The 12,184-nt window shown below is 44.6% G+C and overlaps 1 protein-coding gene across 12 annotated transcripts in view; it reads left to right on the top strand.

Moving 5' to 3' along the window:
- STXBP4 (syntaxin binding protein 4) overlaps nt 1–12,184 on the top strand; it is a 219,686-nt gene that overhangs the window by 111,525 nt on the left and 95,977 nt on the right. For all 12 annotated transcript variants that reach the window (XM_053288566.1, XM_053288560.1, XM_053288570.1 and 9 more), the window contains 3 exons: nt 5,548–5,664; nt 7,074–7,123; nt 8,736–8,869. In XM_053288566.1, the coding sequence (XP_053144541.1) occupies nt 5,548–5,664; nt 7,074–7,123; nt 8,736–8,869 (301 nt within the window). The remainder of the gene's footprint in view (nt 1–5,547; nt 5,665–7,073; nt 7,124–8,735; nt 8,870–12,184) is intronic.

Here is a 12,184-nt window from a genome sequence, read left to right as displayed (position 1 = left end):
GAAAGAACAAATCAAGAACCAAGCAGAAAAATGGAGAAATAAGCCCCTGCATGGTCAATATTTGCACAATATAAGTGGAAAATCAGACATCACCAAGACCTGGCAATGGCTTAAGAATGGCAACTTGAAGAAAGAAACAGAGGGTTTAATACTGGCTGCGCAAGAACAGGCACTAAGAACAAATGCAATAAGAGCAAAAGTCGAAAAATCCACCACAAACAGCAAGTGCCGCCTTTGTAAAGAAGCAGATGAAACAGTGGACAAATGGTGCTGTTTTACTGGCTAAGAGTCCTTTCCTCTGAGATAGGGCTGAGCCACTTAGTATTAGCGGACTCTTATCAGTCGATCTGGAAGCGCTCACTGAACCAAAAGATGACTTCTTTGGGCCTTGATCAGTCTGCCCTGCTTATGCAAAGTTTGGAGACAGCTAGGAAGCTCATCAAACAGAGAATTGAGGATATTGAGAGACAAACAGATATGGCAAGGGTACCTGACTTTCAGTGCCAGGAATCAGTTAGGTATTGTTTGGCCCCAGCACCCTATCTCACTGTCTTGGAGGTGCCCCCTCTTAGAAGAGTTTTCACCTTGGCAAGATGCAATGCCCTGCCTTCAGCCCTCTTAGAGGGACGATATAGAGGGATCCCCTACGGGGAGAGGCTCTGCCCATGTGGTGAGGGTCAAGTTGAAACAGTTACCCATGTGTTGTTGGAATGTCTGCTCTATAGAGACCTGCGCCGGGATCTCATACACCCTTTGACAGTCAAATGCCCAGGTCTCGATTTACCTCAGATGACTGCTAGGCTGCTGGAAGGAAGCAATTCCTGTACCACTAGACGGGTAGCCAAATTTTGCAGTGCAGCCCTTCGCTTTCGGAAGAGCTTAAAAATGGGCAAATAAACGATGGACTTAATTTGTAGCCACACCTTGGCTAGTTGCAGGTGGGCATGTGGGGACAGGTATCACCAGCTCAAAAGCAGCTAATTCAATGATAATATTTTATAGAGCTCCTGATTGTATATCCCCTCCCAGTTTTGGGAGTTGAGCTGAGCTTTGAGTTGTAATAGTTTTATAAGCAGGAATATGCTGCCCCTTTTATCTTAAATTATTTTAGTAGTATTTTAGTAGTATTTCCAGTGACTTTGTGCTGAGGAGGACTTTTTGGATTTTATTGGGTGCTATTGATCCCATAGAATGCTGATTATCTTCTCTTTTATATTTGTCTTGACTTCACGCTGGTCTCTGACCGAAACAAAGTGTCAGATTGTGTCCTTTTTAGCTTATATGTATTTTAGCTACTCTGTTTGTGCTTTATAGCATATTTTAAACATTTTGTATTTTTTAGATTCCTCCCATCTCAGCCTTATCTGCTATATCAATCTCAATCTCCGTAATACTGTAACATCCCCCCCCCTTTATATCGCATTTATTGTATAGTATTACTGTTTTATAACCTGTGCTGGTCTATGACCATAATAAAGATTGATTGATTGATTGATTGATTGAATCAGCTGTTGTAAAAAGATCGCACAGACTGACTACAAACAAAGGCATGACAAGGTAGCAGGGATGATACACTGGAACATCTGCAAAAAATACAAGCTACCTGTTGCCAAACATTGGTGGGACCATAAAATTGAAAAAGTTGTAGAAAATGAAGATGTAAAAATATTATGGGACTTCCGACTACAAACAGACAAACATCTGCCACACAATACACCAGATATAACTGTAGTCGAGAAGAAAGAAAAACAAGTTAAAATAATCAACATAGCAATACCAGGGGATAGCAGAATAGAAGAAAAAGAAATAGAAAAAATCACCAAATACAAAGATCTACAAATTGAAATTGAAAGGCTGTGGCAGAAAAAGACCAAAATAATCCCAGTGGTCATTGGCGCCCTGGTTGCAGTTCCAAAAGACCTTGAAGAGCACCTCAACACTATAGGGGCCACAGAAATCACCATCAGCCAATTACAAAAAGCAGCTTTACTGGGAACAGCCTATATTCTGCGACGATATCTAGAACAACAACATTGACAATAAAATTCAGCCATCCTAGATCCTTGGGAAGGACTCGATATCTGGATAAAACAAACCAGTCAATAACACCTGTCTGACTTTGTAAACAAGAGGAAAAAAACAAAAAACAACAACAACAAAATTCTGCGACCATATCTAGAACAACAACAACATTGACAATAAAATTCAGCCATCCCAGTTCCTTGGGAAGGACTCGATGTCTGGATAAAACAAACCAGTCAATAACACCTGTCTGACTGTGTAAATAAATAATAACAATAATGGGATTTGTAGTCCAACAAGATCTGGGGAACAAAGTTTCAGTACCCCTGGTCTAGACTATCAGGAAGCTCTACGCGTGTTTCTCAATCTTTAAAAAGATTTAATTTAATGTAATTCAATTTAGTTATACTTAAAAAATAATAATAAATCAAAACCACTACCCCCCACGGCAATTATTTATTCCCAATGTCCATTTCCAACACACGACCCCTAGGACCAGGCATAGTTCATACTTCAATTAAAAGGAGTAATAATAACTACTTATCAAACAGACTATATGAAATAATTGAGAGTAATCCTTTGCCTTTTTCCTGGACAACACTAAGCTGGTAAATGAGGCTTTAATTTGATTCCATCATGGAAAGGAATGACGGAGAGGGGAGGGGGTCGGACGGCAGGAAGGGGAGATGCTCAGCAGGTACTATGCCCACACTGAGTGAGTTTAGTCGCTTTGAACTGACTGCAATTCATTCCTGCCTCCAGTAAAGATGTCTAGGATCAGGCTGCACATGTTTACAAGGAAGTAAATGAAGTGGATTGTCACTTATGTCCATGTAATATTCTTCCTCCAGAGAAAATGAGTCAAGTTTAATATTACAACTCTATACTCACTTAGTAGGGAATAAATTCCATGGGGTTCGCAGGACTTACTTCTGAGTAAATAAAATCTGCTGGATTGGTGCCGATGGGTTTAAGGACTGAAGTGTCATTGTGCAATTTTGTAGAAATTTTAAAACAAGCAGACTTATTTGTCTGATTCTTGGGGCATGCAAGTGTTGGGTTCTTGGATACAATAGACTTGGGTAGGCTTACTTGGAAGAAAGTTCCACCGATATCAATGGGACTTTGACATAAAAATCTTCCAGGTAGATGCATGCAACTACCTTAACCTTTGTGGGACACTTCGAAGCAGCACAGATTTGGGGCAGAAATATCCAGACCAATCTGAACTACTCCCAGAGCGATTTGCTTCAGAGCCCTTAGATCTCCCCCTCCCCTGCTTTGCACAGCAAAGGCTGTTTGACTCGCGGCCACCATCGGGGTCGAGTCTTGTCCCTGATCCGTGGGAAATGCTTAGTGCTCTGACTGGAGCCAAAACAGGCACGTGACTCCACAGGGGTGGTGGTGCTTGGAGAGTGTTTGCTACCCTTCCGCATCACAGCAAGGTGCGGGCGCCCCCGAGGACTGTGTGTGTGTGAGGGGCGGGGTATATATCCCTTCCACTTTTTCCAACAGGTTCAGAGTGGCTTACAGCATTTAAAAAAAGACTAATAACCCTATCCAGAAGGGCCTCGCAATCTTAAACACACAAACACCCCAAAATCTTAAACAGGGTTTCTGGGGGAGAAGGTGCTTACTCAGAGTCTCCAACTGTTAGGTAACCTGGTGGAAGCACCAAGACTCGTTTCTCCCTCTCCCTATCTAGATAATGTTTTCTTTTATCACCATCATGCAGAAAATTAACTCAAATGATCCTGAGAGCTGTTGCTGGTGTCCCGTAATTAGGGACCATGTGCCCAGATTATCTCGTTAGTTTATCAAGAAAATATTTATCATAATTCTTGGACTGGGTAATGGTAATTGAGCGGGGACAGAGCAACTGGTAGATGGGGTCCTTGAGCGGGGGGCGGGGGGAGAAAAAGAGAGAGGGGGAGATGCGACAGATTGCATAGAGCAGCTGTTAGATCCCGATCTTCTTCAGTGGATCTGATCGGCGTAGTGCTCCTGTCCTTTGCTAAAGGGTTTGACTTCAGATCAGTTAGGACGCAGTTCAGAGCAAATTTAACTTTCCCCCTTCCAGAGTGTGATGCAAAGCTGCAGCTTCTGTTCTCCACCTGGCTTAAGAACTCATCCCCAACCGGGCTTACTTGGAAGTCAGTCCCGTTGATTTCAATGGGATTTAATAAGGAGGAAAACAGGCAGGGGATCTGCCTTGCAAAAAGCGTGCATTTGTTGTTATTGTTGTTGTTTTTGCTTCAAAAAGTGAGGAAGGGGGTTAGCAGAAGAAAGAATTCCACTTTTGCAACATTTTTTGTATAACAGCAACAACAAAAGGCACGATCCAAGCAGAGGTAAGCACTTTTAAGGAACTCAGTTTATTTTAAGAGAAGACGTGAAGCACATGCTTCTCTCTGTGTGTGTCTCATTGAAATCACTTGGGTGTAAACATGCTTCACTTTGGATTGGATCTTGTCCAAATTTTGAGGCAAGAGATTTTCAATCTCCTTCCTTAGGAAACTTGAGGAAGAGGTGGAGAGAGGTAGTGAAAATGGGGGCTTTTGGAAAAGAGAGAGAGAGGAAGATATATGAGGGCCATTTTGAAATGTATGTCCTGCTTCTTTAAAAAAAAAAAAATCACTCGCTCGGAGTTCTTGACTAAAGTCTTGTGGTCTGCAGAATGAATCAAGGAGCACCAATTAGTGGATAACTTTTGGGGTGGGTGGACAGACAGAACACACACACACATCCAGCAGGCAAGCTGGAGTGGGGTGGAGAGAGACGCCGGTCAGTCACGGAGCTCCCCGCCGTCTCCCAGGAGGACTCAGAGCTACCCCTGCCAGCCCTCCCCTCGCCTCTGCTCTCCCACCCAGAAAGAGGATGTCACCTCCGCTCCAGCCCAACAGTGAAGGCTGAGGGAGGAGGAGGAGCAGGGTGCATGATATGCTCAGGTAACATGCCTGCCCAGCATGCGCCCTCCCTCCCCCCAGACTCAGTAGTGGGGTGGGGGCTTGCAGGCTGCAAAGTCGTCATCCCCCCACTTCTTGTCAGCCCGCCTTGCCCTCCCCGGCTCGTATGTTAAGCACAGCTTTGCCTGTTGTTGTCGCTCCTGTTGTCCCTCCTTGCGTCGGCAGCCAGCCAGGCCATGAACAGCAGCACACACGACACAAGGGCAGCACGCTGTGCTGCTCGTCATCATATAGCACATCATATAGCACACTCCTCCACTCGCCAGGAGCCAATGGGAGAGCGCCCGCCCAAACAGATCTTGTGACTGGCGAGTCGCACGGCACACCTGTGCCAAGGGGGAGGGGCAGCAGCGCCGCCAGCTGGACTAGATTTTTTTTTTTTAAATTGTGGGGGGGTGGGGCATGGCAGGCACTTTGCGCCCACCCCCCCAGCTGTGCCCAGGGCACGTGCCCTGCCTGCCTCACCCTGGTTACGCGTCTGGTGGGAGCTAAAGGATCTTTTCTCTGGCACTTACGTTCCTGTGCTCTTGTAGCCTCACTGAATTTCCTTTTTCCTCAGGACAGCATCCAAGATTTAAGGAAGAGGATAACTGTGCTCGATTGCCAGCTGAGAAAATCTGAAACGGCTAAGAAAGCATTTGAAGTGACAACAGAAAAGTTACTGCAGTTTGTCGAGGTAAAAACTTTTTCCAGCAGTGTTCTCTTAAAAGGAACAAGGCCTGCTGATGTCTTAATTTTACCTAGAAATTGTTGCCACAAGTACTCTGAAGGCACGAAGATGAGAGCCAAACATAATAATAAGTCAAGACTGAATTCATAAACTGTGGTTTTTTGTAGACCAGATTTAAACAAACTCTAGCAGCAATGCCTCTTTAGAAATAGCAGGCCCACAGCCAGGAAGTGGGTGGTGAGGGGCCTAGGCGGGTAGGGAATCATTGCAGAACAGTCAGAACATTAAAAATCTTAAACTGCCTGTATTGAAGTTAAAGAATGATATTAACTGTTAACAAAATAAATTTCACTGTTACAGTACTTAAAAATAAGGGCCTCGTGCTTGTCCATTTTCCCAAGAGCATTTGCACGTATTGGACAGATTACTGGAAAGCAGGAGCAGATTTTATCCTTGCTGAGGAACTGTTGAATACTGCCACCTTGTTTTTTCTTGGCAAGAACTAACTGGACTAGAATTTTTTTTACTTTATTTAGTAAAAGCTGAAAATTCAGGGAAGGAGCCTGAAATACCCCTGATGGAGGGCAGGCCCCCTGTGGTTACAGCCCTGAGAAGCAGACTGCAGTGCAGAAATTCTCTCTCTTTGTACATTCTCAGGGGCCTTAATTGGGCCTGCATGATCTCAGGGGCCAGAACAATATCAGGTTTAACTGGCTTAGAAACTAAAGATACTCGCGTAGATGAGTTGTGCTCCTTTCTATTTACCAGTCTTACTTTTCCTCGTTGAGTTCTTAATAATAAAGTAGTCTATTAACTTCTATTTTCGCATGTCCAGTGCCTTTTTCTTGTTCCAGCCTCTGTATCCCAAGTTCCCTTCTTCCCAAATATGAGAGCTGTGCACGCTCCCATTTTGTGAGAGTGTGCAAGTAAAATACATGGTAGGAGACTGGGGAAGTGATAGTCTGCGAGTTAGGGATGTACATGAATCGCAGTTTGTGTACTGGTTCGGCAGCAAACCGATTAGGATGAGGTCCAAACTGGTTCAGTGCCGTGGCGAGGGGAGCGGAAAGCAGGATCTTTTTTAAAGGAGATCAGGACCTTACTTGGTCTTCTTGCTGCAGAGGTGCTTGTCCCAAGAAGCCATGCACGGCGCTGGCATGCTCATGATGTCCGCACATGCACAGGCGCCATTTGCGTGGTCAGCAACACCTTGTCCAAACCGGTTCGGTGCTGAACCAGTTCATTAACCTTGGCTCATGCACACCCCTACTGTGAGTCCTACTCAATTTCTGGCTTTGTGAACTAACCCAGACTGTGTGTACTGCGGTTCATAAGTAGAGAAAGAAAAAAAGCTGCAACAGTAGCAACCTTTTTGCAAATAATAATGACACTTCTTCCTGACTACTTGCCAATAGATTCTGCCAGAACTGCTATCAGACAGTTCCACTTCCATGACCAATTTAAGGTAAGAAAATGCGATTATAAGTGCTGCTAAAGATGGTTTGATGAGATGAACATGAGTTTTAACTAATGCTGAAACCTTGATGGAGAGGCTTAAAAACCAAATGACTAATTCTTAACCTTGGACATTTTACAGCTACTATTTCTGCTATGAATCCCTTGTAGCACTTTTAGTTTGTAGAATGTTTGATCATGTATGATGGGGCCCAAACCTGGGGTTCAGGACTTTTAAGTCTTATGCCACTGCTACACTCTCACTGCTTCTGGCTTGATCAGCTAACCTTTGCAGTGCAAAGTTGCCATCTAGGCTGTAGTACCCGCCCACTGGGGAAGTGTCAGCTGACCCCACAAGCCAATCTTTCTTCACCCAAGCCTATACATCTTAGAATTTGCTTTCTGACTTGAGCAGCTTGTCGCTGAGAGTAGCAGTGTTAGTTTTCCCTGAATAATTTTCAGCTTGATTTTGGAGGCATAGGAGGAATTTGTGGCATGTGAAATTGGGACACTTTCAGGGGACAGAGACATGCGTTGAAGAAAAAAAAGAAAGAAATTCTTCAAAGTTCTAATGAAGCAGTCAGTCAGTTTGATTTTGATCAACGACCGGAACAGAAAGAGAAAAGAAAAAGGCATCCTAAAATGGTGATATGCAACTTGCATGAAGTTGCAGCTTCTGAAGCAGCTTGCTGCCAGTTAAGTGGTAGCTGGTCCTTCCTTGTTTTCCTTTAAGACTTTTTACTACTGCCTCTTTGGCAGCTGCTTTCCCCCCTCTCTCTTCTCAGAAGTCCCTTTGTAATGACACTAAATTGTGTTGTATCTCAGGGCCATTGACAGCATTGGACCATCTGGGCCCGTGCCCTGGATCAGTTCTTTAGTGCCCCAGTCCACCATGTTGCTTTGCATTTCTGGGTGCATTGGTGTGTAATGGCTTCAAAAACTGGAAGGGAGCATTGGATGCCTTTCGAGAGCATGAACATTTTTAATTATATCCATATCTGGGGCAGCTGGGAGCTTAAACTAGGCCCTGTGAGCTTGGGTACTGGATTTTTAAGCACCTGGCAATGCCCTGTTGTAGCTTCATTCCTGTGGAAAAGGAAACCATGTTGAATGGCAGGAGCCATCATTTGAGAAGATCTTGCTGTTACTCCCATCACACAAAAGAAGCGGGGGGGGAATTAAAGGGGGGAAAGTGGGGTGGATTAAAGGGGGGAAAGGAAGGAAAACTGCCACCACCTAGCACTAAGCCACCCCCAAAACTTGTGAAGAACTTCTCACCACCACCACCCCATGCAAATTCACTAAAATGTCTCCCTTCTGCTAATGAGGAGGGACTGTCCAGGTCATCTGTAAGTTGTACAGGTGGCTGGTTCCCTGCCTCATCTTGCCTAGATTGCAATCTTCTCTAGACTCCTCCTCTATACACACTCACCAGCACTTTGTTAGTTTAAAGATAAAATGACATGCACTGAATTTGTACTAGGCAACCCTGCAGACTCAGAACAGAATGTTCTTCTAAGTCACTCCCATGACCCTTATTCTGACATATGAACTGTCATGAACAAGAATACTGCAATATTACAAATAAAACAATTTGGTCCTTCTCTCTATGTTCCCTACAGTGACAGAAAGGCTACGTTCTCTTCTAAAACACTCCTTGCACGCCTGGGGAGGAATGGCCGCACTTTCCCAGCATCCCTTGCTACTGAAGCCAAAGAACTGGCTAAATCTGTCCGGGCCATTCTGGAAGCAGACTGTGAGTGTTCTATGATATCCCCCCCACCCCCTTTTATTCTTTTTGCCTGACAGTTCAAAGAGGAATGTTTGGTTAATTGTAGATTGTGCCATGAATCCAATGTATGGTTTGTCAAAAGGAAGGAAATATCTGTCAGTGAAATGCTCAGTGGATGAAAATAAATGTAATTCAGATAATTCTAGCATTTATTTCAAAGATGCAAATGCAAAAGGTTAAAAGAAGCATCTGTGAATCAGACAGAGGTGACTCTTTGCTTATGGCTGCCTTTGCACATAACTCCAAACCAGAGGCGAAGGGGGCAAAGGTTCCATTCTGTGGTCATCCAAATATGTGAAACTGTGGTTTCATCACAACAGCGACCTGAGGTTTCCAAGCCAACACTGTAATCTGCACCTTCGGTTTTCAGAGTTTCACTGCTCCAACCTGAGGTTTGATGTTGTCCAAATTCTGCTGCCGCCGTAATCTGGGTTTTGTGCCTTGGCTCAGACCAGCCCAGAAACATACCAACTCTATGCCTACTGCACTTCTTGCTGGCCTCCTCTCGGCTCACATTCCCCACCGCCACCCCCTGCTCTCTCCACACTCCTCCAGTTGCCCGGCGATAGGGATGCTGTGTTGCTGCATCCCAAGCTTGACAGCACGTCAAAGGGAATAGCCACATTGGGGGATGCCCACTTTGCACTGTTTCTCATCTCCCCCACCCCCCGTTTGGCAATCTGCAGGAAAAGATGCGATGACAAGACGGGCACTTTGTAGAGAAGTCTCCACACATCAAGTGACTAAGAAATATTTGCACAAGCAGATGGAGTCCCGGTGGCACCATAAACTGGGCAACCTGATTGTTTCCCAACAAAGAAAGCACATGTGGAGGGTGCCATATCCAGGGCAGCCCCTGGAATTCTTGAGTGGCTCTGCTCTATATTGTTGTAAAGATTAGTAGAGGAAGAGGGTGGAAGCAGATGGCATTACTCATGAGAAGGACCCATCTTGGGGGATGCTGGGCTGGATCACAAATAATGTGTGACGATGCCCCTTCTCCCAAGGACCACTCTCTCATGAGAGTAGCAGGCCACAAAGAAGCATACAGGCTGGAGGGTTTTTGCCGCCCAGCCCCGTTGCTAGATCCACACAAGCCCCAGGGAAGGATACCACACCAATACCTTCCTAGGTCACTGTGACTGGCAGGCAGCAGGAGTGAAAGTGCTCAGTCTGGCGGTTTGGTCGGCACATATGTACGTTCCTTTCTGCCCAGAACAACCACCCTGCTTGCCAGGGATTGCTGAAAAAGGTTGCTCCCCTCGCCCACAATTCCCCATGGTGGCCAATCTGCATACTCTGCAACACCAGTGCCAGCCCAGGCATTTCAAATGTGTACTAGGGCATCCTCAATGTGTGCAAGCATGCAGATGCTCTTCCCAGAGCAGTCCCATCCCCTGAGGGTAATGTCTTACAGTGCTCACACGTTGTCTCCCATTCATATGCAACCTGGGCAGACCCTGCTTAGTGAAGGGGACAAGTCATGCTAGCTACCACAAGACCAGCTCTCCTCACACATCACGATCCCTTCCCGGAGTAACAGAAAAACAGTGCCCCTCTCCATCCACCCCGCCCCTTGCCAGTAATTGTGTTTTTGCAAGACTGGGTTTGTTTTTTTAATTTAAGAAAAGAAAATGGTTACATTATCATCTCTTGAACTTCCAGTTCACAATAGTTTTATATGTAAAGAATTAAGATAACATTCAAGGAAAACTTCTTTCCCCCAGTTACCCCCACTCCACCTCCAGGTGTAGTAGTTAGGCAAGAATACAAATGTCAATGGTTTGCATTTAAAAAAAAAACAAATCTTGGATGTGGATGATAACCTTGCAAAATATCAAAATTTATAAAGGGTTCCCAAATTTACGCAAATGATTCATCAGAATTGTAACGAAGGTAGGCTGTAATTTTAGCCATAGAGGCATATTCCCATAGTTTTAATAGCCATTCATCCAGAGTCGGAGTTGTCTGTGATTGCCAGTTAGCGGCATAATCATATACAAAGATAACTCTGTATATTTAGAAAGTATGCTAGGTTTGGTCACATTCGGCAAAAAAAATTCTGGTAGGTAAGGAATATTTATGTTTAACAGTGCAAGACTGTTTTGCTGCTGGGCTCTTAGGGTGTGAGGGAAAGGATTTAAATGCTCTTTCTCTGCTATTGGTGGGTTGTCTGTATCGAAAAGGCACAATCACATGGGGCATGTCCCCTTGAAGATCGTGGCCAGTGGCTGCCACCCTGCTGACATGCGGATACCTTGCCCACAGTCTGGTGACATGAACACTCCAGAGCTTTATGGGATACAACCTTGGCAGACCAGGGAGAGGGAGGGGGCCCTCTGCCATGGAAAGGGAGGTTGACTGACTTGGGTTGGAAGATTGTCTGCGGGATGATTCCAGGGTTCAAAGATTAATCTCAGGTTTGTCAACCCACAGTTTACGCTTTGTGCAAAGGTGACCTGAATATTTCTCTCAAGTACTTCTTAGCATTTGAGATAGCAGTAAGATGGTGCCCATGGTGGCTTTATAGGAAGCCATAACTAAAGCTACATAGAACATTTCCCTCGGTATCATTTATAACAAGCTACTTCGAGAGTGGTTATCTTAAATTTCTTAAAGAATATCTGTAATCTTGATGGAAAACTGAAACAGAAAATACCATTTCCAAGATACATAGGGTAGGATGACATCATTCACCTGGCCAACTGAAGCAAGTATAAGTTATTCCCCAGGTGACTAGATAGTGATCCAGGGTGCTTTCTTTGCAGCTCATTTCTAGTGTGTATCATTTTTTAACATTAAAATAAATCCATTGCACATGCTCAATCCAGCACTGAGTGAGCTTTCAGTACCAATTCATAAGTGACTGGTATTTCACTTCGGGCCTGAGGTCTGCTACTTTATTTTAAAAACAGTGGGTTGCTATGGCTTCTTGTGTATTTTTCATGCCTAAGTGGAAATCCTTAGAGCCAGCTTGATTATCTATCCTAGTTTAGTTTCGAGGGTTGATTTTCCCAATTTGACAAATTCGAGCGGGATAGCAAATGTTAAGCAACAAGGCATCCTTTGGCACCCCAAAGACTAATGAACTGGGTTCTAGTCCACAAAAGCTTATGCCATAATACAACAGATGTATTATGGCATAAGCTTTTGTGGACTAGAACCCAGTTCATTAGGTACTTCTGTTTACCGTCTCTTGTGTGCCCAGAGGCTGAGCCATTTGAAGGAATTGTATCTGAAGAAACTACAGCCATTTTAGAAGAAACGGCTGGGAAAGTG

Source organism: Hemicordylus capensis, chromosome 2, assembly GCF_027244095.1.
Source record: "Hemicordylus capensis ecotype Gifberg chromosome 2, rHemCap1.1.pri, whole genome shotgun sequence".
Taxonomy (NCBI): Eukaryota; Metazoa; Chordata; class Lepidosauria; order Squamata; family Cordylidae; genus Hemicordylus; species Hemicordylus capensis.
This window is presented reverse-complemented; position numbering and strand designations above follow the sequence as displayed.